The 27,798-nt window shown below is 52.6% G+C and overlaps 1 protein-coding gene and 1 long non-coding RNA gene across 21 annotated transcripts in view; one reads left to right on the plus strand and one right to left on the minus strand.

Annotated features, from left to right (window-relative positions):
- Positions 1 to 27,798, minus strand: part of TSPAN9 (tetraspanin 9) — a 199,958-nt gene that overhangs the window by 22,054 nt on the left and 150,106 nt on the right. For 11 of the 19 annotated variants that reach the window (XM_077871454.1, XM_077871453.1, XM_077871448.1 and 8 more), the window contains one exon: positions 15,285 to 15,455. The exons of 6 other annotated variants lie outside the window; for them this stretch is intronic. In XM_077871454.1, coding sequence (XP_077727580.1) covers positions 15,285 to 15,455 — 171 coding nt within the window. Of the gene's footprint in view, positions 1 to 8,254; positions 8,465 to 8,624; positions 8,718 to 9,454; positions 9,653 to 15,284; positions 15,456 to 27,798 lie in introns of all 19 variants that reach the window. 2 more of the 19 variants (XM_077871450.1, XM_077871451.1) reach the window with 2 other exon arrangements.
- LOC144297412 (uncharacterized) lies at positions 12,147 to 25,925 on the plus strand. 2 transcript variants are annotated; one of them, XR_013364443.1, is made up of 6 exons: positions 12,147 to 12,473; positions 15,325 to 15,418; positions 21,345 to 22,871; positions 23,316 to 23,404; positions 24,197 to 24,412; positions 24,528 to 25,925. It is a non-coding gene; the product is annotated as an uncharacterized LOC144297412 (long non-coding RNA). The 2 variants fall into 2 exon arrangements; XR_013364442.1 differs by having other exon boundaries at positions 24,197 to 25,925.

Here is a 27,798-nt window from a genome sequence, read left to right on the forward strand (position 1 = left end):
CGCTTGCACTTTGCAGCTACACATTTCCCTTAAGCTCTCAAGAGTGTTTTTTGAGATATAGGCTGACACGGGAGTCAGAAGAACTAGAAAAAACAACACTGTAGGTGGAAAGACTAGGGTGTGGCCTCCAGGGGCACCCACAAAATAGACACCCTCAAATTAATAGGGAAAGGGGCCGCTCCCATTCACTTGGCAGCTGTGCATCTTTGGAAGTAGAAGTTACTTTAAAACATTTTTTTTTTTATTTGTACGTTGAACCCTTAACATCAGTGGTACCGGCTGCTCAGGGGAGCTAGAGCCTGGCTTCACTTCAGGAAAATTCTGACCTCTCTGCAAAAGCGAACCTCCAAGGTACTCCTCCAGATTCTGTCCTTTCTGCAGAAAGCAGGTCACTGAGGCCCAGAAAGGAGGGGTGCTTAGCCAGCACCCGAACCACTGCTGTGGGAGGGGGCGTGATTCCATGTTGGGGTTCACCAGTCCTGTCTGTGAGCATGACACTGTAAACACCAAAGGCACTGGACTCAGGTGGGGATCATGCCACCTGCTCCAGGTGGCCACTCTGCCCCTCAGGTCACAAAATGCCTGAGATCCTTTGCTTGCACTGAACGATGGTACTTCTTTTCCATGATGTCGCTGCCATGTGAACAATGTCTTCTGGATCAGGGTGTCTGTCCCAGTCTCCTGAAATGTGCTTCTCTACCGTGTCCCCGACCTTGCGGACATATTTCCTTCATCTCTTCTTCCATTCTGTTCACGCCAAGCTCTGGAGTGAACACTTGGTTTGTGAATCCCAGTTCCACCCCCTACCAAATGTAACTGGGCTGGTTGGCCTCTGTGACTCTGACTTCTCATCTGTAAAATGGACAGAAGAGTGCTATCTCCAAAAAAATCCACTTAATATATTTACCTTACAAGGTGGTTGTGAAAATTAAATAGAATAAAACTTACAGGGGCACCAGGGTGGCTCAGTCTATGAAGCATCTGCCCTCAGCTCAGGTCATGATCTCAGGGTCCTGGGATGGAGCCCTGCATCAGGTTCCCTACTCAGAGGGTAGTCTGCTTCTCCTTCCCCCTCTCCCCTTGCTCATGCTCACTCTCTCTCAAATAAATAAATAAATAGAATCTTAAAAGAAGTAAAAAGAATAAAACTTGTAAAGCTCTCAGAACAAGAGCATGGCCTAGCATCATCAAGGTGCACCACTGTCACTGTCATCGTTGCCCTTCTGCATCTTGTCCATCTCAAATCTGTTGGCCATATCCCTGCAAAGCTCCTGGGTTCACTTCATCCTCTCCACACCCTCAGTCTGGTTCCTGCTCTCACCCCTTTGGCTGGAACACTGGGAGGTGGCCCTGTTGGTCATCCCACCTCCTCTCTGTCATTACCACAATTCAAATGCTCTGTCCCGAGCATATCATCATGCCTCCTAGTCCAGACCCTGGAGGGCTCCTGCAGCCCACACCATGTGGCTGGAACTCTCCAGCAAGGCACTCATTTGAGATCTTCTACATACGTATGGGCTCAACTCTTCATCATTAGTGCACCACTATCCCCTACAATCTGGGGTACTTGTCCCTCTGTGATACACCCCAGCCCTTTGGCCTGTATGCCTACCCTCTAGCTCTTCCCTTACCAGCCACACCCTTCACTTCACCCTCTACTGCTCATCAATGCCCATCCTTCCCATGGAGGGTCCATGACCTCTACCCGCGCCAACTTCCACCTGCCCTTCCATGTCCGTGGAACAAAACGGGTACCTAACCCATTTTGCCTGGCAGCTGTTTGCTCCTTGTTGGTCTTGCTTAAGCCAATTCTTATCTTACATCTCCTACTGTGCCTCATATCTAGTAGGCTCCCAAAAGGTGTTTTTCAAGTTGTGGCTATTTTCTCGAAGGCAAGCTCCCAGCAGGATGGGACTAAGACGGTACGATTTTTCTGTGAGGTGCCCAGCTAGTACTCTGGGGAAAAGGCACACAAAGGCACACCCACTTCCACTGTCAAGGACCATAACGGTCAAGCAAGCCCTGTCTCCATGAACACCAAATGCATCCAAATTCTTCAGCAGCACAGAAATGTCATATTAAATGCAGCTACATCCCCATCCCTGCCCCAAAGCATGTGACCACAGGGATTATCAACATCCTTCCTTTGTATGACTCATTCATGCAATCATCTCACTGTCTTTCCATAGTCTAGCAGCATGAGCGCCTCCCAGCATCTCAGAGAGCTCCACTTGACCACCGCAGGGCTGAAGCAGGCATCCCCTCTCTGGGCTCCAGACTTGGGAACCCACTTGCCTATTTATTCTCTCGACCCAGATGCTTCACAGGGATCTCTCGATCAGTTCACAGGAGAAATCTTGATGTTCTGGCTGCAGGGAACCTGTGTGTCACCAGGGGCTCCTCGCCTGATCAGGTGTCCCACGCCATCCATCCACATGTCCAGCTGGTTCTGCCTCCAATTTCTGTTTCTGGTCCAACTAGCTGGTTCTGTCTCTGGTCTCTCCTTCTCTCCATCTCCACTGCTGCCATCTCTTCTTGAACTTCTGCACTCGTGTTCTGCTTTCCCAGCTGCCACAGAGCAGGCTGGTTCAGGCTCCTAATTCCAAATCCTTGCCACAGCCTGCAAGTCCCGGTGTGATCTGGCCTCTGCCTTCCTCACCTCCTCCGTGCTCTGCTCCCACACACCCTCCTTTGTTGGTTCCCAAGGTACACCATGCTACTTTGCATTTGGTGTTTCCTTTGCCCAGAACGTTCTTCCCTAGGTAGTCATGTGGTTGGCTTAGTCTTACCCTTTAAGTTTCCCTTGCTTCCTTCTCATCTTGTATGACAATCTGTTATTACTTGAAGTGTTTGTATATTATTGTCTGCCTCCCCTATAAGAATATGAATTCCAGGAGATAAGAGCTCTGACGTTTCCTTGTGCATCTCTCGGGTGCTGCACTGTGCCGGGCATGCGACAAAGGTTCAATAAATCTCTGTAGGCAGGAGGGATTAAGGGAGGGAGGAGACCAGGACTTGGAAATCCTCCATCCTCAAGAACTTTCCTCTAAAGTAGCATTTAGTACACACAGATGATGCTTCTCGAGCATCCCCAAGATCATGGGAGTGGTAGCAGGGTACTGAGTAGCAGCATAGAGAGAATGTCCTGGGCTCTAAGTAGCCCTGGCAAACAAGGACAAGATGGAATATGGGCTATAAAGTCAATGGCCTCGAGTGAGTTAAAACCCCTGCCCTGGCCATGCAACCTTAAGAAAGCTAGTTAATCTCTCTGGGCCTTAATTTCCCGTTAACAAAATAGAGATAATACCAAACTCACGAGGTTGTGCAATATAGTGCCAGCTATAGAATGGACGCTCGTGTCAAATTCTTTTTCCAAGGATGCTAGGGGCTCAATCCACACACTCTTTCTAATTAGATGAGTTCATCCTTCTGCTCCTCAGGTGCTGGGATGTCTAGGTGTCACCATCACTCATGCATCAGCTGCCTTGTCCTGGGACCTCACCTAAAGCACAAGAGAGGGATGTGGTGAAGCTGCCAGAGGGCTCCGGTAGCATGCCATGTTGTCCACAGAGACCATGTGCATTCTGATTCCAGGGAATCTCTGTTGGGAGCTGCCAAGGGAAGCCTGCTCCCAGACCAACCTGTCATTCCCAATCATGGCAGAAGTCCCTGGGGGAAGGCACTGGAGCTCCAGGGGAAAGGTCATGGCACAGTGTTATCCAACAGTGCTTGGGATCTGGGGTTAACCTCAAGCTGCTTGCAGCCTCGGTGGGAGGGCAAAGAAGCAAGATAAGAACCAATGCACCTGACACCTTGGTTTCTAATCAAATAGCAGCTCAAAACCCAGGGAAGGATTCAAGGCTCCCTCCACCCTTAGTTGTTCCCTGAAGGAGATGACTAGCTGCACTGCCCAGGCAAAAACACTCACTGAGGCAAAAACACTCACTGAGGTCTTCCTCCCTCCAGAAAAGGAGGGCCTGCCTTCTCCTTCCCCTCCCACCAGAGAGAACACCAGAAGACTGTGAGCCCCAGAGAGAACCTGGGCTGGGTAGAGAGAACACGTCCTGGGCCCAGGGCACTTGGACACAAAATGAACCTGGCCAAGGCTTTCCCTTCCTGAACTCCTGGAGTCTATGGGCTAGGATACCAGAGTGTGAATTCCACCCAAGAGATTGTCAAGCTGCACCTGCAGATGGCTCAGCTCTCAACTAGACCTTGAGACACCCCTCCCCATACTTGCCAATGCCATCCTAGCACCCCTCTCTCCCTTGCCCCAATTATTCTTTCTAAGATAGCTTTACCATGTTGTTTCTATATGCAGGAGCTCCACCGGCTCCCCATACTTGTGTGAGGAGCCCAAACCCTCTGGCCTAATAGTCAAGGTCCTCTGTGAGCCAACCCCAAGCTCATCTCCTAGGATATCCCTTGTGAGCCACTCATCACCACCCAAGTAGCTCCAGCCTGGAAGGCAGATCCCCCTTCTCCTGAGTCACCTTGCAAGACCTGCTAAGATTCTGCTCCTTCAGAGATATCTTTCGCGGATGAAGAGCAGAAAGAAACAGAAGGAATAAAATCCAATCCTCTCCATTTCTGGGCACCAGCAGTTTTAGTCCTCTGCCCAAAGCCTCCTGACTTGTCACAGCTGGTGATTAGGAAGAAGCCATGACAGCAGGTAGGAAGGGCATTGGAAGGGGACAGCCAGCAAGCAGGCTCCAGAAACCCTGCTGAGATGCCTGCAAAGGGGAGCCAGGCGGTAGCAGTGGAGGGGTCTGGCTTCTAACAGGAGAGCTTGTTGGGAATAATTTATCCCCCCCCCCCCATCTCAGCGGGTTTCAGCTAGTTGAGTTTATAATGGAACAAGCAGTTGCTGTTGTTCTTGGATGCCACAGCTCTGTGACGGGGCAGTGAGCACTGCAGAGATACAGCAGCCATAAAGCAGAAGACGGCCCACTGGGGGCCATGACACTCCACAGGGACCAGGCTTTACAGTCCTAGTGGGGGAGGTTCCAAGAAACCCAGGAGCACAGCCTATCCCTCATAGAAGGAAACAGAGCAGCACCCCCGGCTTTGGGAGGGAAGCAGATCAGACCCAAAGAAGGCTGAGCCAGAACCCCCACACCCTGGAAGGGGAAAGGACAGGCATCTCCATCTCTGGCCATAGAGAACTGCCTACCTGCTGCCCCCAGGGGCCCCTGGAGTTAGGTAAGCGGGGCTAGAAACTTCCCCTTACTCTGCAAACAGGGTAAGGCATTATGCCTCCAGCGGGCTAGGTGGTAGCAGGAAACCCCAAAAGCCCAGTGAACACAGAGGGGAGCTTTCTGCTTTTACTTTTGAGAGTCACTGGAAATTGGGCAGGGAAGGGTCTCCTAACTCATCAGACTGTGGGGGGTTGTTGGCACACAGAACTGGTGGTAAAAGGCATCCCCAGCCTTCAATGCTGCCTGCTGGGCACCTTCCACCCAACTTAGCCCTGAGGCCTCTGCTACCTCCCAGGGAGAAGTAGTTTCTGTCCTCATTAGCCACAAGGCTGTCCCAGGATAGCCCTCCATTCAGATGGCCTGGTTGGAGCGATGGTCACATAGCAAAGTCCTCTCTGTATTTCAGGAACCAGCCCTCCCCGGGCTGGGCCCTGCCCAAGTCCAGCTCTGCTGTTGTTTTAGGCCATGTGGAATAGTCACAACTTTGGGGTTCTTCTGCAGTCCCCTGGAAAGAGTTAACCTGGCCTCAAAGTTAAGATCAGGGGCGCCGCTAGGGAGCTTATCTGACCTCCTGAAGAGATTAGCACTTCGCTTAAGAAATGCCAATCAGCCAACGGGGCTGAATTTAACCTTAGCCATCCCTCCTAACCCTAGCCAGGGCACTCTCAAAATCGACAATTACGCTACCGCAGCCCGTCATCAACTATTTATAACCCGCTTGCCTTCTGTAGGGAACCAGACACCTCCTGTCATAGCGAGGTGTCGAGCACCAGGCCTGTGGCCTCAGCCTTGGGGATTCGGCCGTGCCAGACCCCTGCAGGAGGGCCTCCTCAGGTTCCACATGGTCCCTGCCCCATCACCTCTGAGGCACCGAGGGCTGTGTTCAACAGCATCTTACCCTTCCAGCACCATGCCTTGGGCAGCTCCTGGCCCCTAACTGGCTGGGGCTGGGCTCCCAGGCTTCTCACTAGCTCATCACTAGGCCTCAGGCCTGGCAGTCCTGCCCCCTCCAACTGCCGGCACCCTTAACCGCTCTCTTCCCTCCTTCTCGTCCCTTCATCACCTCCCTGACACCCACAAATGGAAAGCATGGGCAAAACAACAAAAGGGGTGGGAGTGGAGACACTTCTGCAAAGAAGCCTTGATGGGGGAATGGGTCTAGTTAAGTTGTGGGTGGGTACAGGTCCCCTGCCTTCTGTAAAAGAGATGGCGAATGAATCATGAACTGTGGCCCGTCCAGACAATGTAATTGCCTTCAGTGCTGGACAGAAATGGACTACCGAGCCATGAAGAGACACAGAAGAGACTTACATGCATATCACTAAGTGAAAGAAGCCCATCTGAAGTCACACTGTGTGATGCCAACCATATGACATTCTAGAAAAGGCAGAACTATGGAGACAGTAAAAAGCTCAGTGGTTGCAGGGGTAGGGGCATGAACAGGGGGCACAGAGAGGATTTTAGGGCAGTAAAAGAACTCTGTATGACACAACATGGATACATGACATGTGTTTGCCCAAACCCACTGAATGTACTCCCCCAAGAGTGAATCCTAAGGGAAACCATGGACTCTGGATGATTACTGTGTCAATGCAGGTCGATTCTTGGTAAAAAATGTACCATTCTGGTCAATGATGTTGACAGTGAGGAGGACTGTGCATGTGTGGGAGGCAAAGCTCTATACCTTCCTCTTAATTCTGCTGTAAACCTCAACTTTCTTGAAGGAAGGAGGGAGGGAGGAGGAAGGGAGAGAGGAGGGAAGGAGAGAGGAGTGAATGACCAATAGCCTAACCTGCTAGGATGTGATTTGAGAGGGAAAAACCTCCCTTCCATCCAAGGAACCGAAGAAGAGCAGATGCCCATGCCTGAAACAGGAAGGGGAAATCCAGCTTCGGTCCTGCGTGGACCACACGTCCGCCAAATCTGACACACTTCTCTGGACCCATGAGACTGCTAAGACCTCCTGATATCACCATATCCTCAAAGGTACATTTACTGGCCCGCACCAGGATTTCATTGACTATGTGTCTGTCTAGACAAGACTTGCCTTATCCTAAGGGTGTCCTCAAGGGAAAGGTTCTATGACTTCTGGGCTAGGGGGCCAGGTGCCCTAAGAAGTTCCTTCTGCAAACTAGTCATTCTTCTGCCACCAAAAAAGGGGGGCGGGGGGAGGTGGTGGAAATCCCAATGGTGCTTGTCTGAAACCAAACCTGGCACCCATTATGTCCTCCCAATACCAACTTAACCATGGCCACATCCCCTTGGGGTGGCACCGGGACAATCTCACGAACATGGTGGCAAAGGGCTGAGTGGGGAGAAAGTGCTAGAGAAAAGTTTAATAATAGAGCTGGGTAGGGCACAGCCCGTTTCCTTTTTCAGTTGCGCTGACCGGCTGCTCCCATTACGCGATGGGGCTGTGGGCAGGGCGAGTCAGCTGCTGTGGAGACTCAAACCCAGGTCAGCCCAGGGGCCACGTCTCCTCAGGCCACCCCTGCAAAGGGTCTACATGCCGCCGTCAGATGCGGCCAATGCACAAACTCGCTGGGCTCGCCTCACGCAGCCTCACTATAAAAAGCCCGGAGCTGGCGGGCCAGGCGGAGCCAGGCCGGAAGCCCCAAGGTTGACCGTCCTGCACCCATCAGCCCTCCAGCCCAACCACGTGCCTCCCTCCTCATAGTCCCTCTTGACTGCAGACTGCTATTCTGGGCTCCAATAGACAAAGGGGAACTGATGGCTGTGGGCAGGTTGGCATCAGCACATCTCTCCTGGCGACGGGACAGCTGCCGCCCCCTCTTCAGCCTCTCCCTGCCCCCTGGAAACCGGCAAATACAATTCGCTCAACAGTCAATACACACGTGCGTGTGGAGCATCCCTCCTGCATGGTGGTTGCAGGCTGCTGGGAGAAAAGTCCATGGGGAGTGCACGGCATGCACCTGTCACCGTGAGTGGGTCCGTGCGTGAAAACGGACACGAACTCAAACCTAAAAGAACAAGACTGGGGAAAGGCCCACTTGGGAACAAGGCCCTCGGCAATTCACTGTTCCTTTGCGACTCACCTGCCGTATCTGTTCGGTGGGTTTTGCTAACGGTAACTCCTGCGGGGTTGTCCCAAAACTAAAACAAGTCAGGGCACCAAGAGCACTGAAAGCAGTGCCTGGTACCTTGTGAAAGTCCTGCAGGCACTGGATGACGTCACCATCACTGCTGCGGCCATCGGTGTCATCATGAGAGGGGCGAGACAGAAGTGAATTTTCCCCTCGAGCCCTCTGTTTGGGGGAGAAATGTGCTGGGCGTTGGTGTGGGGCCTGGAGCTCAGACACAAGCTGGTTGGGAAGGCAGCCACGGATGCAACCCAGGGAGGCCAAGGCTGAGGACCAGAGTCCAATTCTCCGTGGATCTGCAGATGGCTCTCCCAATCCTCCTCACCTGACATGAGAAGACCTCCTCCCTTTCCATTTAGGCCTCCAATGCGGGGATGTTGGGGTGGGAGGTGGAGACAAGGAAGAGGGCGTCTAAGGGCTGAAAAGGGATGGGAAAAAAGTTTGAGTCCTGGAGGCACTCAGCACCTAGGCCAGAGAAGACAGACCGAGTCGCCCAATGGCAATTTGGGGCTCTGTGCAATCACATAAAGCCTCTTCTACACTGCCCTAAACAGCCCCATTTCCCATCCCCTGCATCTGTCCCACAAGACAGCTGTCCACCTGCCAATGGACAGAGAAAGTGACAAGCACCCAGCAGCCCCCCTGGATCCACAAGGGAAGGGTCCTCAGCCTCAGAGGCACCTCTCTCGGCTCCCTTTAGTTTAAAATAGGCCATGAGGATGCCTGCCAAGATCCAATGCTCTTGGCAAACAGGAGGGTTATATTTCTGGCTGTGCACGGTGAAACACTGGACCAGGGAAGGCTTCCCAAACCAACAGCTGACTCCGGCTGTGATGACAAGACGATCCTGAGAGACTCGGCTCTAGCCCAGCTAGCTGCTGTAGGCTCCCCACAGGAGTACAGTAGTGGAGGGGGGGGGCTCCGTCCCCACCCTCGGAGCTCTGAGAGCATGGGGACAGCTATACAAGGGCATGGGGCTGGGGGGAGCCCAGGGGGCTGGGATTTCTGCCCGGCCCCGGCAAGAGCTCACACGCACGCAGGCATGTGCACACACCTGCCACGGATGAACATTCCTGCATGCCATTCCCTGGCCTGGAATGGGCTTCCCCATTTCACTGCCATCACCATACCCTCCAAGCACCATTCTCGTCTCACCTGTGCCAGGAAGCCTTGCCAAAGGCTCCACCTCTCCTCAGCCATACCAGCACCAGAGGGTGTGAAAATCATGCTGCCCATGAGGAGTGGGTGTGAGAGCTAGAGGTGTTTGGCTGACATGTGGCAAAGAACATAGGTGCAGGTTCTAGGCACAAGGACTGCCATGGCTTATACTCTCTGGACTTACTCCATGAAGCTCTGGAGGGTAAAACCAACACCTAGAATTAGAACTTACAGGGTGAAAAACAATCTCCCCTAGCCTCGCTCACCCAGAGACCCAGAGCTGACCAACATGGTGGCTGCCACTAGAAGTCTGGGTGGAGACACCATGGCCACCGGCTAGGAACCTCTGCTTTGGGGCTGGGGCTCTCTCATGGGCCTGTTGCTGTTCTAGTCACTGTCCACTCTGTACTTCCACATTAACTAGGAGCTTCCCAGAGCAGGGTCCTCTTTCCAGGTTAGCTCCCAACCCTGAGCCCAGGCGTGCCCAAACATGGTGCTGAGCAGTGGCCCCATTCCTAGGGCAGCCAGCTGGTGGTGGCAGTCACAGGAATCTCTGGGCAGCCCAGGGGAGGGGTGGGGACTGAGAACCCACTGTCCTCCATGTACTTCTATTCTTTGTACCTGAAGGCATCCTTTTCATCAAAAATCTCCTCCCCTCCCACGGCACACGTGCCTCAGCAAAAGGTGAATAGTTGTTATCTCTGGAAGATGGCATTATGAGTGATTTTGATTTATGTTTTATTTTTCTTCATCTCTCTAGTCTTTCTAATAATTTCCAATGATCACATACTAATTTTATAACCAAAAATAAACTTTTTAAAGAGGAAGCAACCTCCTTATCTCCTCTCAGACCCCTCCCATCATTAGTCAGAGACCTACACCCTCCTTTTTCCCATACCACCTGGTACATTCACACACACCAGGGAAGAATGTCATGAAGTGCAAGTGCATTTCATCATTTCTGGGAAAGTAAGAGCACTGGACTTGCCCGTTTCTCAGGTCCTGGATGCCTATGTGATAGCATGTGGCACACCAGGTGCACACTGAATGCTTTCCCCTTCCCATAGTCCTGGAAGCAGCTTCTGCTGCTGCTCACACGCCAGCAAGGGTCCCTAACCATCTCCAAAGGCAACCTGCAACCCTTAACGTGCCTGTAACCACAATGGTATGGAGCCAAAAACCAGGCTCTCACCTCAGCATGGGATGGTACAAAGTCACATTCATCACTGTGGTAACTCCCAACACATAGGAGGGAAAAAGAAAGATGAAGAAAGGGAGCCAAGGAGGAAGGGGAGGCTGAAAGGAGATGAGAGAGCACATGCACTGGAGCACCTGCCACCCCGTCCACTTTGCGCTACCTTTAATCCCTCCTGGGCTCCAAGCCCCTTCTCAGGGCAGGTCGCCATGCCCATCACAGCCATTAACCTGACCGTCCCTGGGCCTGGCAGCCTGCAGTTGGCACAGAAGTCCAAGAGCTGAGCGCCACATATCTCGGGCCCTCCGTCATAGCACCCGAAATGGGTTCTGGTGTCACAGGCACAATGCCGTGAGCCAGCTAAGTTGGCACAAGCCACCTCCACAACTGCTGAGAATCTGGCCTCAGCATGGGCAGGCCAGGCCTGGGAGTGGGAGCAGAGGAAGAGCTTCCCATGGCAGGTCTGTGCCGGTACAAGCAAGGCTGGAGAAGGGGCCTAAAAGCCTGGCCCGCAGCATGTCTGACTCTCATGGGTGACTCCCTCACACACTCCCAACCTTCCAGACACACAAGAGGCAAGTGTAAAGGTGAGCATAAGGGAAGATTCTAGAAGCAGCAAACTCCTCATTCTAGAAAGACAAAGCTAGTGGGGGATTAGATCAAAGTTTGCAAAATCCCAAAGGACAATGATACAACCAACGCAGACCTGTCCAACAGATCCCAAAATAGAACCACAGGCAACCTTCAGAGCTTAAAAAAATTATCTGAGGATCAATAAAAGGCAGTTCATTTACACACAGGTAAAGGCAAGGGGCTTGTTACTACATGGTATAGCACAGGACAAAAACACGACTAAGATCAAGACAGCTCAGATAAGACCCAGGGGTGACAGAACCACGCCAGGCCAGTAAAGGAAGCAGGGAAGCTGGAGCACCTAGGACCTTCACAGCCGGCCGGCTGTGGCAAATCCCGATAGATGAGCGGCTTACCTGGCTTGGGTAGCCCCACCCCACGTGCCATGTAAGCAGTCAACACCACTCACCAACGAGGCACAGTGAGAGAGGAACGCATGCAGGCTTTGGAGTCAGGCATCCAGAGTTCAAATCCTAGCTCCACCACTCACTTGGAGGCTTTGAGTAAATCACCTAACCTCTCGGGGGCCGTTCCCTCATTTACAAAATAAGGATAAGGCTATCTTCTATGTAGGTATGATCGGAGAATTAAACCAAATAACATAGGTGAACCCCAAGGACAGTGCCTGTTAGGTGGGAGGTGGGCAGCAAATAGCCACTAACCATAATCCATAGTCACTTCGTGGATAAACCAGGTGTGGTTCTGCCCACAGGAGCATCAGATGCGCACATAAATAACCCAGCGTGAGTGAAAAGTAGTAAGGACTGCAGGAGAGAGAGAATGTGAAAGGAGTTCAGAGGTTCTACCTGGAGGAGTTAGGGAAGGTTTCAGGGAAGAAGGCAGTTGAGATGGAATCTTCAAGGAGAAGGGGATGGGCTCCTAATGTGTACAGATAATTGGTATGGAGAGAACCATGGGCAGGAAGGAAACATGAGTCACACAGCAACCAGGAAGGAAGCAGAACAGGAAATGACATCTGAGCTTCCTGGGGGCCACCCAGGAAGTGTGACCGGGGAAACAGAGACTGGGAAAGGTAGTCCACAGGTTGCCTGATGTCATTAAAAGTGACTCCAGTTTGGGAGGTCCAGGTGATGAAGATGGGGAGAGCACGGTCTCTGCTGATTTCCAAGTGATGGTGATAGCAGTGGTACCTTACACAGGAGTGGAAGGGCTGTTAACATGGTTCAGGTACTGGAAAGAATCATCTAGTAGTTGTGAATCAAAGGATCTAAGAGATACCGGGTATAGGAAGGTCAGGAAAGAACCAATGAGCACACAAGGGTTGAAGGAGTCCTGACGGAGGGAAATGGCAGTACAAAAGGACAGGCACAGGACAGGTGGGGAGGAGGCAGGTGGGGTTTTGGGTCTAAGAGCTGGGCAGGTGGTGGGACCTATTACCAAACCAAATAGAGGACAATGGAGGGCTTTTGAAGCAGGAAGACAAAACTAGTTTGAGACACCAGGGGAAAGGGCATATGGAGACACCAGAAGGCAGCGGGACATGTGGTAAGGGCAGGCTGCAGACCCGGCATCAGAAGACATGCTTTAACCACGTACTCTGGAGCCTCAAGAGTGTAACCAAACAAACTGTGGCTTAAGCATGCTGGGCCTGAGTTTGATCATCCAATTCTACAAGCCTATTGTAAAGAGCAAGCGTAACACATATAAAGATGCACGATAAACTACAAAGCACATGTAAGATGTTATTCTCAGACTTTGTAGCTAAAACCAAGAGGCTAGACAACTTTGCCCAGGGAGAGAGAAAGACAAGAGGGAGGAAAGACCAAAGGTGCAATTTTCAGGGATATCCGGTCAAAGCAAGAAGCAGCTGTGGAAAAGCCAAGAAGCAGAAGAAAAACCAGGAGATCACAACATCTCAAAAATCAAAGAAAGAGAGTGGGATCTTATCTCCAAAGACCGGCTACACGCAATCCTCCTCCAGAGCCCATGTTCATGCACTCACACTGCCAGGCCTGGCCATCATGATGACCCCATGTCCCACGAGGAACAACAGCCCTCGGTCCGTCCTGAAAAGGAGGACAATGTCAAAGTGAAGTAGAGTGTGTGCCACAGGGAGGTGCAGCACCTTGAAGGAGTAATTACCACAAAAGTAACTACGGGGTGCGACTGGCCAAGTGAGGGACTGCTCGTCAAAATCTCTGGGGACGGACAGGTCAGGAAAGAGGCATTCAGGAGCCATCTGCTCCCTGATTACAATCAAGGGGCTGTTGCTCTCATGTGCAGAGGCCAAGCAGGTGTGCAGGAGGGGGAAGGAATACAGGTTTGCTGTCAAGTCACCCCAGCATCCTCCAGCAGCCACGCTGCTCCACTGGCATGCATGCCCTGAAGGTGCCCACTGCCCCATTCTAGCCACAGAAGCCAAGGGGCAGTGGGGCCGGAAGAGGCAGGGGGCATTTCTGCAAGGCAGCAAAGGAGCTTCTCTGTAAGTCTGGGAGCCAGCAGTGGGAGACCAACAGCCCAGAGGGCTGTCCACAAGGGAAGCAGTACCCCAAGCAATCCCCATTTCTTGAGCACCTTCTATGAGCCCAGCACTCCTCTTCTTTGCTCTGGGCAAGCCCACACCTTTCCTTCCACCCATTCTGCCAGGACCATGCTCTTTCCAGATTACCATCACCCCGGAGCCACAAACACGCTGCAGACTGCTATCCTGGAAGCTGCCCTCACTTCGCCTAGGACTCCACTGCCCCCAGAGCAGGCTCAGCCTCTTCACCTCTGCCCCCAGGAACAGGGAGACACTCACCACCAAGTCCCACAGCCATCTATGACCGGGATGGCCAGCAGCACTTGTAGAGGGGAATGGGGGAGGTGCCAGGGTTGTTCTGAACAGCCACCAATTCTAGTTTGGCTCTGCCCTGCCCCAAATCAGGCCGTTACAAGGCCCAGAAATTGAAGGGTCATAGTCAGGAAGGACATGGGTGCACTGACCCAGATGACAGGGGTTTGGAACAACTGGGCTACTGTTCCCTGGCACTGAGAGGGGAATAGACTCAGGATCCCAAACCTTTCAAATGGGACATTTTGCCAGATGTCCACACGCCTTCTCCCCTGGCCACTCCAAGGAGCACTCCCAAAGGGTAACCTGGATTCAGGCCCTCCTGCCACATAGTCCTCCCATCCCCAGGGTGGCTGTAATGAGCTTATCAGAGGCCTGGGAAGAGGTCCGGGGTGGGGGTGGGCAGCTCCCATCTTCCCTGGACTCTGAGGACAATGCTCCAGCCTGCCCAGCAGAATCTCTAGTACACAAACCCAGAGTCCCCCACCAATCACAAAAGTACACAAGACAGGCACAGAATCGGTCCTGATGCCAGCAACACATCCTGGCCCCTCCCACCGCACCTTGGTGCCACGAGAAAAGGATGTTTGGGGGCCGGCAGATGCAGCCGAAGCCTCCATCACCCCTCTTTTGACCATTCTGGCAGCCAGCATGTGGCAAGGAAGCCAAGTGGGGAAGACGGAGAGCGGGCAGCCCTTTTCCTACCCAGTTACAGGTGGCAGGTGCCCAGAGAGCAATCCACGGTCATAGGGCAAATCAAGGGCAAACCCGCACTGTCTTATCCCTTCCCTCTAACACAGCGAGGCTTCCACTCAACTGGCTCCCCTCTTCTAGAACATTCAAAAGTGGTTTGAGAAAAACAAGACTGAAAAACTTCTCTCTCTTGCCAACAGTCAACTTTCCTTTGCCATTTTAAGGGTGGAAGCCCAGGAACGGTTCTGAGGACATCCGTCTGTCCTTCCTGCACCCCCTAGCCACCTCCCTTTGGCAGCAGCCTGAGAACTGGAAATGGGCCTGGCACCTTCCAGGGCTGTTCCACCGGCTAGCAGGTGCAAGAAACGTGCCTCGGTCCAGGCATCTGCTTGCTCGCTTGGCCGCCTCAGGACGGTCCGATCAGAGTGGTGCTGAGTTCCAGAACCAGACGCTGCCAGTGAGAGGCAGAGGAACAGTGCCTGCCAGGGGCTGGAGGGGTGTATGGATGGTACCTGGGACTCAGTGAAGTCTGTTCTCCTCCCTCCATCCCAGGAACACAGCAGCACACAGATGTGTCTTCCCCAGAAGCCTGGATGCCATGGAGCAGAGAAGCTAAGGCGCCATGAGGGAGGGAGATTTGGCAGAGGTAGGTCCATGAAGCTCCAAAAGCATGGTGCTGGATACTGAGAGACAAAGCTAGGTCAACCGTCCTCAGGAAAGGGAGTAAGAGCCCAGCCACTCTCCCAGTGAGAACATTCCAGAGCCTGGCTAGGCAGTGCAAGCCTAGTGAACCCCACATCCTCCCCTCTCTGCCATAGAACTCCAGTAAGATTTGGCTCCACTAACCCTTTCTCCTCCATTACTCGGGCTCTCACACCCATGACTAAAGATCCCATCAACCAGATGGTCCCCTTCGCGGGAGCCACGGGGGGGCTCACCATCTGGTGGGACCTGCTGCCACGGATGCTCGTCGTCTGCCTACAGCACAGGGATCAACAGGGCATGGGCGGTGCAAGAGTGCCTTCACCCAAAGTGGACATTGCCAGGAGCTCTGCAGAAGTCCCAGCACACACCTCCAGCAGCCTCTCCGGTCCCCATCTTTGTACCTTGTGCCTCCCTCTGGGGAGGGCTAGGAGTACTGGGACCCAGCTCCAGGGCTATGGCTGGCAGCACCTGGCCTCCTCCCCGGTGGGGGCCGGGAGGCGGCAGGCAGGGCTTCCAAACACCTCTTTGTGGGAACAGTTGAGGTGCTATGGAGGTTCAGGGAGAGAAAGGAAGGCCATGGGGAGGATGAGACCCACCTAGACTCACCCATCCATGGAACCCAGGGTCCCTGTGGCTGGGTCTCATGGACAGCGGACAGGAGTTTGGGTCAAGAAAGTTGAGTCACAAAGTAATCTCCCTGCCTCCAAGCAGGCTGTTGGGGTAAACAACCATGTCCCTGAAGCATCTGTCACCTCGGAGTACATGTGCGGGGCAAAGTGCCCGAGACAGGCTCTGCTGCTAAAGCTTACACCCAGCAGTGCACAGTAAGCAAGGTGGGAGGGCACAGCAAACAGGCCACAGTGCTTTCGACTGACTGGCCAACACCTGGCCACTAAGCTTTGGGTTCCCAGGAGTGTGGGAACAGAGGGCCTGTGTGGACAGAGGAGACCCCTGATGGCTGGCAGTGGTAACTCAATCATAGAAGGCTTATTGAAGGCAGTGGCCTTGAACCCAGGTACCTCCTGCATCCCTCCACCCATTGTAGTCCACAGGGTCATGCTCTGTGCCAGCCTGGAAACCTGTATCAGAGAAGACAAGAAAGCAATGGGGTGTTCATGTCCCTCTTCAGCCAAATCTGGGCAAGGGGGGCCCACAAAGAGGGAGCTGGAGCGGGCAGCAGAGGCGGGGCCTGAAGCCTGGCTTCTCCCCCCACAACCCCGTCCCCTGATGCCCAGGATTGACACCGTCTTGGCTGCGATCTGGTCCTGCACTAAGCAGCTTAGCCAATGGCCTATCTCCTCAGCTCAAGGCTCAGCTGGCTGGGGACGAGGGGCGTGGAGCAACCCTGCGGGAAGTAAGCGCCGCCAGCCAGACAGAGCTGGTGTGACCAGAGCTACTCTGAACCTCCTGTGTGCAAAAGGAAGGACCACAGAGCCCTGCCGCCTAGGGGTGTAATGGAAACTTAACAAGGTAGTAGGAGCAGAGGCCCAGTGTGTGCCTGGCCCACAGCAGATGCCCCACAAATGCTGGGTGGTGGGGTGGAAACACAGTGGGTCAGACCAACACAAGAGGAAATGTGGAAACCAACCACCACACAGCAATGTAGGGAGAAGGACAGGCTTGAGGGATGCCTCCATACTGAGTCATCTTTTCTACTTGGGGTTTTAAGGCCCATCCCGAGCCCCATCCCCCCAAAATGCCCATGCACCCAAACCCAGACTTTCTAAGGCTGATTCCAAGGCTGTGCTGAGACCCGGGGACTCTCCATCCTCCTACAGAGTTCCTGTTTGGATGCCCTGCCTCTAAGAACCCTTTACTTTTGGGCGACAGCAGACGCATACAGGGTATGGGGAGCAGTGACTATAGAGGGACATGAGACACCCAATAGTCAGTGTTACTGGGAATCTTGCAAGGAGAGGAGTGAGCACAAAGGGTCCTTGGAGATCACAAGCATAGTCACTGGGTGCCCAGGCCTAGGGAGTGCTCACCCAGACCTCACAGTACATCCAGAGTGGAGCTGGGGCTCACCATGACAGCTCTGTCCCTGCACCCAGAGCATAGGCAAGCCCCACTGACTGTCAGAGCCCTGGCTTGTCCACTGCATGCTCTGTGTGGTCCTGGGCCATCAGCTGAACACACAGAAAAGGGCAGGGACAGTCCTCGTCCTGGGGACTTGGGAGGCAAGGGGGGCAGGGGAAGAGAACACCTGGGCACTGGGGACTCTGCCCGGAACCGACAGGGGGAGCTTGAGCAGTCCACATCCCACTCCCGAGAGCTGTTCCTCACCTATAGAACAGGAGGTGCCCTCGCTGGCTGCTAGGACAGGTGGGAAAGGAAGCTGGGTGCTGAGGGGCAGGCTGAGTGCAATCCCAGGGCACCAGGCCACTGGGCAGGAGGCATGCCTGCCCCAATCCAGGCAATGGCAGGTGGCAGATCCCCTCCCATGCCCTGTCTCCTCCCCACCCTGGCTCGGGCTTTGAATCAGCAGCTCCTAAGCGCCAGGGCCAGTGTCCTATGCAGGCTTCTCCCTGCCTGCTAAGGAGTGGTCCTGTTGGGATCAAAGTAATAATAAGGCCGCTCCAGGGGCCTGAGGGAGCCTGAGAGGAAGACTCCCAAAGGTGGTCTGTCTGGAACACCAGGGGGGACAGGGAGAGGGCAAGAGGGCAGGATGGCAGAAGGTTCTCTCTCTTGATTCGGACTACTCACAGCCCAGGAGAACGGAGGACAGCCTCCTCCCAAGCTAGCAGCCCCCTGCATGCTGAAGCCCTGACTCCAAGCAGCTGCCTGGCAGAGGCCGTGAGGAGGGGGCAGGGGAGAGGCCTCTGCCCTCCACTGCTCTTCATCAGGACACGGCCCCAGCTAGCAGCATTCCGTTCTATACTGAGCCCAGTGACACAGCAGAGCCCCAGGCTGGCAGCGCCGCCCGCCTCCCCAGCCCCACTGGGCTCACCCCAAGGCCAGCACCTCCACCCAAGGTCAGGGCCTGTCACAGGCCCGGAGCCACACCCCCCAAATGGACCAGGACTGGGCTGAGCGTGCTGGTCACAGCTCCAGGGCCCAATGTCACCATTCTACAGGCAAGAAACCAAGACTCAGAAGGAAAACATTGGTTTAAAAATCATGCCGCCCATTCTTCCTTGACCATTGCACTTAATCTCTGTTTCGTGATGCCCTTCTGGTCCTATGTGGGCGCGCACGCACACACACACACACACACACACACACACACACACACACACGTTCTTAAAGATCTAGGCATTTGCTGTAGCGAACTATTCCTCCTCACTGAAGTTCATGTTATGTGGTGGTAGTGACGTGACTGGCTGTGTTTGGCAGAGCTCAGAACCATACACCAAAGAGTACATCTGACAGCGTGCGAAGTACACTATATAGCGAACATGTTCCTCCCAGCATATATAATAATTCCCCAAAGTTGCTCACCCCTAGATGCAGCATAGTTGGTTTAACCATTCCCCTGCTGTAAGACGCTCAAGTTGTTTCTAATTCTCCTTGACTACAAATCGCTCTCTAATGAATACACTCACGCATAATATATCTGACAGCATTTCTGATCATTTTCTCAGAGTGGATTCTCAGAAGCACAGTTACTGGTCAGGGGACGGGCCGATTTTAAGGCTCTCCATACTTCTCTGTGAAGTTGTCTAGTGCAAAGAGTGCAGCACCTTACGCTCCCTGCAGCTCTGAGTTGTAGGGCTGCATCACACTGGCAATGATCGGTTTGAAAATCAAGGCACATTGGAAACAAACGAAAACAGCATCGTATTATCATCACAATTTGGATTTTTTTTTGATGACTAGTGACACTATGCATTCTTCCTCACGCTTATTGATCACTAATACTTCTTCTTACACAAACCTAATTACAGCAACAGCCAGTAAGCCACAATTCTCAAACGTCCATGCCATTTCAGTATTATTGTTATATCAAATCTACATTCCATCACAGAGTTTAATATTACGCTCATATTTAATACTTAGTACCGTAGAGACAGGCAAGGGGCAGCGTTGGGAACACCAGATTTGAAGCCAGACGTCCCTGACTATAAGTGCCTACACCCTCAGATACCAGCTGTGTGACCTTGAGAAAGTGACTTAACCTCTTCTAGCTTCAGTTTCAGCTGCTCTGGAATTAGAACAGGAAACTAGGATGAGTACTTTTCAGGGTCCCCACACAAACCAGGTGAGGCACTCATCGTAGGGCCACACACCTATAGGAACTCAACAAGCAACAAGAGTTGCCACCATGGATGCTACCGAATGGCCGGATATGCAGAGCACCCAAACTGGGAGTTGGGGAGGAAAGAGGAAGACACCAGTGATACTGAACTATAATGCTATTATGCTCAACTGCAGGATGGCATTCAAAAGGAGGTCTTCCCATCAGGTACACTTTGCAAGCAGGACACTTATCCTTTAAGGGTTATCAGTGGGAGAGCAGAGGAATGGACCCAATGACTCTTCCTCCCTGGAAGACAAGAAAAAAATTCAGTGCCAGAGTAAGCTTCGAAAGGTAGCAGGAAGCTAAATGTGTGATCACTCTACTACTTAGGAGATCCCAGCTCCTGTAGATGGCTCAGTTCTAATGCAACAGAGCAGTGGGAAGGAGAGATGACTGGGGGCTGGGTGGCCTAGACTGCCCCCAACCCTGCCACCAACCCCCATAGAAAGGCCAATGCAGGCCACCACTGTAGCTACCAAGAGGGGAAAACCATCAACCAATCCTAAGACACAGCCTTGTGGCTCAGATGCCTCCCTATTCCCTTCTCTAAAGGCTGGCAACTTGCTGATGCCTGGAAGTCCAGAGCCTCCTCCTGCTCTACTTCCCACCATGTCAGTGGCATCCCAGGGCCAGACAGAGGAGTCCAACCAGCCCAGACACAGGCAGGAGGGGAAAGATGCCGCCGGCCCATCTGGCAGAAGAGATGGATCAAATATCCCCCTTAAGCGTGAAAACAAGCCTTTTAATGGGCAGGGGAGACCTCTTTCCAGGCAAAACACTGGACCACCCCCAAAAGCCACACAGGGGCCAGGTAGAAAGGAATTCTGAAGTATGTGCTTCACCTCAACGCCTATCAAAGGCAGTGTGACAACACACAAGACAAGAGCTTTGGGGGCCTGCAGCCTGGATTCACATCCTGGCTTCCTTGCTGCCCAGCTATATGAGTTTAGGCCATGGCCCGACCTCCCTGAGCCTCCATTCCACATCCACAGAATGGGAATGCTGACAGAGTCATCTCCAGAGGCCCACTGTGCGGCTTCAGTGAGGCAAAGCATGGGAAGTGCTGACACACAGCAAGCACTCAATGAACGAGGGTTATGGGGTTCACCAGTGAAGAGGCAGGGAGTGGAGGTGACAGGAAATGTACCCTGGGGCTGAGCTCTGGCTCCTGTGGACTGTCCACTTCCCAGAGGACCATGGTCCTCCTGGGGCAGCTCTTTCCCCCTCCCTGTCCATACCACCCACACCTCAGCATCCAAACACGCCCCTTAAAGGGTTCAAAAAGTAGACGTGTGAAATGATAGGCTACCTGGCATCCACTTTTAAACATTCCACAAGGCAAACAAGGAGGGGAGCAGGAGACCACTGAAGCTGGGTGATGGGTACATGAGGGTTTCTTACACTGACCTATTTCTGGACCTGTTTGAAAATTTCCACAATGAGAAGCTGGAAGGAAACAGGGAGCCATTTCATAATACCTGGCCCCACTTTGTACCTATGATGCCAGGGATGCCTTCCTTCTTCGCACACTCTAATATAATCAGGATTCTCTTGCCTTGATTCCACTTTACAACTTCCAAACTCCTAGCGGCTTCCCTCCTTCTCTCCCTCTGCTCCCCTCCACCAGATGCTGTGGAAGCTCTCAATGACCCCAAGGCCAAGTCCAGGGCAGCAGAAGACAAACCGGAACATCTGGGTTTCAGCCTCAGCCACACCGCGGCCCATGCTCACCTAGACAACTAACTTCTCTCCACTTCAGATCAAGTAGATGCTCAGCAGAGCCAGCAGATTTTCAGCAGCGACTCCTGCTACTCTGAAAAGGCTAAAAAGAGCGCCCCCCCATCTCTGAGCCAGCTCATGGGCATCACACTCAGACCTGGAGCCTTGATGAGGCGACTCCCATGGCAGACACTCCTCACCCACAGAGGTGCTAGGGAAACACAGCCACAGCGATCATATCAACGGGGATAAAAATGAAAACCAAGAGGGGCAGGGGTTGTGTTCCTCCATAGAAGTGCTCCAGTGTGCCCCTTCGCAGATGAGAAGTTTGGGGCAGGGAGGCAGCGTTCTGGGTAAGTGTGGCCCTGTCACACAGTCCCCATCCCAGCTGCCTGCTGAGCTCAGGGCTGCGCCTTCCTTTCCCTCCCAGCATGACAGGGTCAGGCCTGGAAAAAAGGAGGCTCCTAGGATCACAGGATGAATTGGGAGCCCCTGGATCTAATTCTAGCCACGTCCTGCCATGTGGGCGACTGTGGAGAAACTCCCTACTCCATTACCGGAGCTTCTTCAGGGAGTATGATATGATACCTTTGGAACAACGAGAGAGAAGATGCAGCAGGAAACACCTTGGGGATGAAGGCATGACACTGGCAAAAGGGCCAGACCCACAGCCTGCCACCATTTATTGTGCGCAGCCTGCATGCCCAGGGGCTGGTGGCCACCGGTGGCCTACTTTTCCCCAGGAGCTAACCACCAAGCTGTCCGTCTGCTGCTGTGGTCAAAATGGCCTCAGCTGACGTCTCCCAATGCACCGCCACACGGCCTCGCTGGGGACTGAGGTTTGAAGTCATGATAACCGTCACCCCCATCCTTTGAATGGGGAAATGAGGGCATGTGACTTTGCCCCAGGACAGGGGATAAAAGGATGGCTGGCTTTGGGTGTAAACTTAGAAGTCCCAACCCCAGGCTGTTCCCAGGAGACATCAGAGACCCACCATTGTGTTCTGGAGAAGGGCATAATTTTCAGGGCTCAGGATTCCTGCTAGCAAAGTGAAGGATCCAGTTCTGATAACTCCATGACATTCATGAAGGGCGTTGTGGCAAAAAACAAAAGCCACAAGCCAGCACGAAGCAGGCTGCCCCACTGCCCTCTACAGTGATAGACTGTGCTCAGCCCCACGTGTCCTGGGGGATGGGGCACAAGGGACTGCCCAGCACTGCCCAAGGGAAGGAGTGAGTCATGCAGGCCAAATTGAGAGAGTCCAACAAAGTGAGAAAAGCAAAAGATGCAGCCTTAGGACATGGGTTCGAAGCTCAGCTCAGCTACTTCTACCCACCAGCCTTAGGCCAATCACTCTGTTTTCTTACCTGCAAAATGAGAAAAATACATCTTCTCTACAGGAGAAATGAGCACAGTGTAAACTGTAAGCATCAGGTAAAACTGGGAATATTCTTGACTTCTTGAGGAAGGGGATGGGGAGAGGTGGGAAAGTGGGAAGACAGAGGAAACCAGGGGAGGGGTCCCCAGTGAGGCTGAGAATTTGAAGCCCAACCTGCTGGCTTTACTGCCAAGTCCTTTGTCATCACAGGAACCCAACCTGTGGCAAATGTATGCCAAGTTCATAAACATGATTAAAAAGGCTGTTTGCTAAGTTCATACAAGGGGATGAGCTGCAGATGGTGGCAGTAATGCCCTTCCACAGCAGGCAACAGCTGGCTGTGTAGATGTAGGGCAGCTGCTGGGATTGGGAGGGGGCACTAATGTCCACTCTTGGCTTTGGAAATGGAGGGTACACCGTCCCTGCCCTCTCTGAGACTAGGGATCTAGGACACTTCCAGAAAGTGAAACCCTAAGCCATGAAACTGCCATTCGTTCCAGAGAGATCAATCAGGTTCTGATTCCAACCCACCGAGGAGGCCAGAGGTCTGTGCGAGACTAGGAGCCCCACAGAGGGGAACCTTCCTCAGGTGAGACACAGCCTAGCTGGCTCTGGCAGTCCAGTTCAGGGAGTGTCTTTGGCAGGAGGGCGTCAGCCAGTGTGAGGTCCCTCCCTGCTCTGAGGCCAAATGCAGAGACCAGAGCCTTCTCTGCTGCTCATGGTTTTACAGAGGGCTTTGTAAGTCACATTTCACCAAAGCAGGCATCAGCCTGTCTTTGATGGTGAGCAACAAGGAGGCAAGGTCCCAGAACTATCTGTGTCATTGGCTTCCTACTTGAGCGGCCAATATGAATACCTTAGAATGAAGGAGACAAAGTTGATTAGGATAATACAATGAGCCCTCAGCCCCGATTCAAGATGCACCCCACCTCGACACACCTCATGGCCTCAGCCCCTTCCCTCTCCTGGCACACTCCACTCATGCTTCAAGAGTGGTCACACCTGCTCCAGGAAGCCCTCCCTGATTGTGTCGTCCGTGGCAACACTTATACTATGCTGCTCTTGTCCTTCAGCTGCTGCTTCATGCATGGGTGCCCTCCCCTGTCTGTTGGACAATCTGGTGCCCCCCACGGGCAGCACTCTATCTGTATGATACTTCTCAAATGTTCCCTGCATATTGTTAGCAGCCCTCCACCTCCTGCTAAGCTTGGGAAAGAGTCCTCAGTCTTCTACCAAAAATATGCCAAGGCCTAGACTCACAGATGATTCCCCTACAAGGGTTGGGGAGCACACACCCAGGCTTATGAGTCTCTCCTCTACCCCCACCCCGTTTTTTTCCGGTCCCAGAAAGCCTCAGCTAATCTCTCTGTAAATACCACAGGCCATGTCTGATTCAGAGCCAGCCAACTGCATGCCAGACGCTCTTCACATATCATCTTATTTACTGAGAGAAGCAACATGTCGGTGGTGAAGAGCACAGGCAACAGCTGGGTAACTCTGCAATCACCAGCTGTGTGACCTGGGACAAGTCACCCAACTTCTCTGAGCTGCAGCTGCCTCCTCTGTAAAACGGAGGTCCACACCACTTCTCTCTCAGGTCTGCTGCTGAAATTATGTTTGTAAAGTGTTTGCCAAGCAGCTGGCACCCTATAAATGATAATATTGTATTATTGCATCCCTCCCTTGAGGTATTACTGTCTTCTCTCTACCAGGGAGGAGGGTAAAGCTCAGAGACGCCAGACAACTCATTCAAAGTCACAGAGCTGCTGCCAAGGAGACAGAGATGGGGATTCGCACTCAGGTCTTCTGACTTGGGGCACCCTGATCTTGCAATACCACAGGCTTGCAGAAGACACTAAAGGGACAGACAGGCTGCAGGATGTGTCTTCATCCCCGGGGAAGGTCACAGCCTCAAGTCATAAGAATCAAGTAATTGGGGGAGGCTGGGTCCGGTACCTCCACCCCTCTCTGACTCCAGCAGCTCCCTGACAATTGAGACATGGCCTTAGCAAGTCTCTGAGAGGCATGGCTGGTCTCCCCCAAGTTAAATGCGGCTGCAGCAGTTAGGCCAAACTCCCCAAAGCTAATCAGATTGACACCTGTTCCCCCGGCCGAGTAAACTCGGAAGGTGCAGCCAACCAGCAGCCTTCACACACGAGAAAGCAATAGTTTTCAGCACTCTGGCTGCAGTGCAAACCCAGCTCCCAGGGGTGCCATCTTCTCCATCTGCAAACAGCCAGCAATGACCAGAGGCTGGGAGATGGGAGGCAGTGGGCACTTCGCTGACTACAACCCCCTCAATGGGGAAAATCACACGCATGGGCCCGTCACACCCAGTCCTGCCAATCCCCAGATCCTGGTTATGTTAGTCATAACTTCGAGGGGACTAGGCATGCTTACAGACATAATTTATTTTGGTCTTCTGGGCCACCCTGGGGAAGTACATACTTTTGTCCCATTTTATGGATGAGGAAACTAAGAAAGCTTTAGGTGATTTTTCCAACATCCCACAAATTGGAAGGAAAGGGCTGGGATGCGCACCTGAGTCTCCAGATTCTTTCTATAACAGCATGCTGTTCATGTGCTCTTTCATTCATTCATTCTCCCTTTGATCCATTCATTCCTTCATCCACTCATCTATACTTATGACGCCTGAGGTTATTTATCTGCTATACTACCTTTTCCTGCTGCCCAAGAAAACATGGGAGACTGCAGTGATATTTTTCTCTTCTGAAGACCTGCCAGGATTGCACCCTTCTCCGAGCCTCACCAGCACGGCTGTGCACAGCAAACAGTGGCTGGTCCCAGAGTGAGTGCTGGGAACAGTGCACTCTGCTCCACACTCCACCCTGCCTGCAGCCCTGCTCTACAACTGACCCCTCCCCTGCACAAAGAAGTGAAAAGCCCCATAAAGTATCTCAACCTCCCAGGTGCCTGGGAAGCTCAGTCAGTTAAGCACTGACTCTTGAGTTCAGCTCAGGGCATGATCTCCGTCTGGGTCATGGGATCAAGCCCTGTGTTGGACTCCATGCTCAGTGGGGAGTCTGCTTGAGATTCTCTTTCTCCCTCTGCCTCTCTCCACCTCCTCCCTTCCTCCCTCTTTCTCTCTTCTTCTCTAAAATAAATAAATAAATCTTAAAAAAAAAAAAAAAGTATCTCAACCTCCCAGAAGTCTGGCTTAGGGAATGGTATTTGGGGAGGGGGCTACGGAGTCAAGAATGGGAATGACAACATAGCCTGTCACCCAACTCATGCATATGTGGCTGAAGTCGATCCAGTCAATTAATGAGTCAATTAATGACAATACTGAGTACCCACCACTGTGCCCGGGGCTTTGTCCCCCATGGACTGGGAGACAAAGGGCTTGCCCTCAAAGGACTGATGATCTGGCTGAGGGGAGGAGACACATCTGTAAGAGAACCAACTCATCAGGCAGGAAGCACTGCAGTCTCAACTACAATGCAGACGTTACATGGTACTGAGAAATTCAGAGGAACGTAAGGCACCTGAAACTAGGGACAGAAAGATTTCGTTCAGACCATCGAATATAATAAGGAAGATGCAGAAGGATAGCCAGGATTTAAATCTGGGGTGGTATAGAAGGAAATTACCCAAACTACCTTTTCAACACCACGGCTAATGCAAAAGACTGCCTTGATCCTTCCCTCCCCGATCTTAGCTAAATATTTCATCTTTTTTATAGGCATTTGGCAGAGGCTCCAGGATGGGAAAGCGGAGCAGTAAATTAGATCTGTGAGAACATCTCAGACATACACACACACACACACGTGTGTGCACGCTCACACACTCCATTCATCCTTGCTCTGTTGTGAAGTAACTGCTGTTCTCTGCAGCCTGCTGTGGGCTCAGACCTGGGGCTGCCTGAAGGAACCTGGCTCATGCCATTGGCTTTGGAATTAGCCCCTGCAGACACCAGGCTGCTAATCTGCACAACCTCTCTACCCCAGGACCCCAGCAGAGAAAACCACACCCGACCAATCCTAGCCAGTAGGACCAGTAGGATGGCCCTTTGCTTTCTTTGAGATCTGATCGTTCTCAAAAGATGACACTGTCCTTGCCCCATAAGCCAGCAAGTCCACACTTAGGGATATGCCCTGGAGACACTCCTAGGCACATGCCCTTAAGAAATGGGTCAAAACACTCACAGCAGGTTGCCCCTGATGGCCAGAGCAGGTAACAAAGGACAGACTATAGTTGCACAATGAAATATTACAAAGATGGGGAAAATGAGTGAACTGCAGCTACAAACATGACACGATGAATCTTAGTAACATAATACTGTGTAAAAATATGGCAAGCTACCAAAAGCCACATATAGCATACCACCATTGCACACAGCTCAAACGCAAGCAAATTTATAGATGTATTGCTTAGGGATATATATGAGTGGCAACACCACAAAACCACGGCAGAAGAGCAATAAAAACGCAGTCAGGATCCTCTCTGAGGGGAGAGTCCAGGGGTACAGGGGGACAAACGATGACAAGAGGCAATGTACTAGTGAGGACCTGTTCGGGTGGTGAGTTCAGGGGTGTTCCTTCTCTTATCCTTCATAACTTACACGTATATTTTGTATTTTATCAAATACTACTTAATAACATAACTTAATGAGCTTGTTAGCTTATGAAATTAAAATTTTAACGTGGCTGTGGGAGCTAGAGGAGTTCATGAGCCAACCTGCCGATGTTACGTAACAGCATTGAAAGGCAGGAGTGGTGGTCGAGTTGAGTTGGGACAGGGGACTGCTGCCCTCAGCCAGTGGGTGGGAAGGGAGGGGGTTCCTGAGCACGTGGGTTCCCAGCTCCCTCTTATGGGCTCCTCCCTGTCAGTTTCCTCTCCCTCCTCCTGTGGCTGACGAAGGAGTCTGAGAAGCATGAGGAGGAGCAACGGTGTATAGACTGCAGAGGACAAGACTGGGTAGGATGGGACTGCTGTCACCACATAAGAAGGCCAGCCACAGTG

Source organism: Canis aureus, chromosome 25, assembly GCF_053574225.1.
Source record: "Canis aureus isolate CA01 chromosome 25, VMU_Caureus_v.1.0, whole genome shotgun sequence".
NCBI lineage: Eukaryota > Metazoa > Chordata > Mammalia > Carnivora > Canidae > Canis > Canis aureus.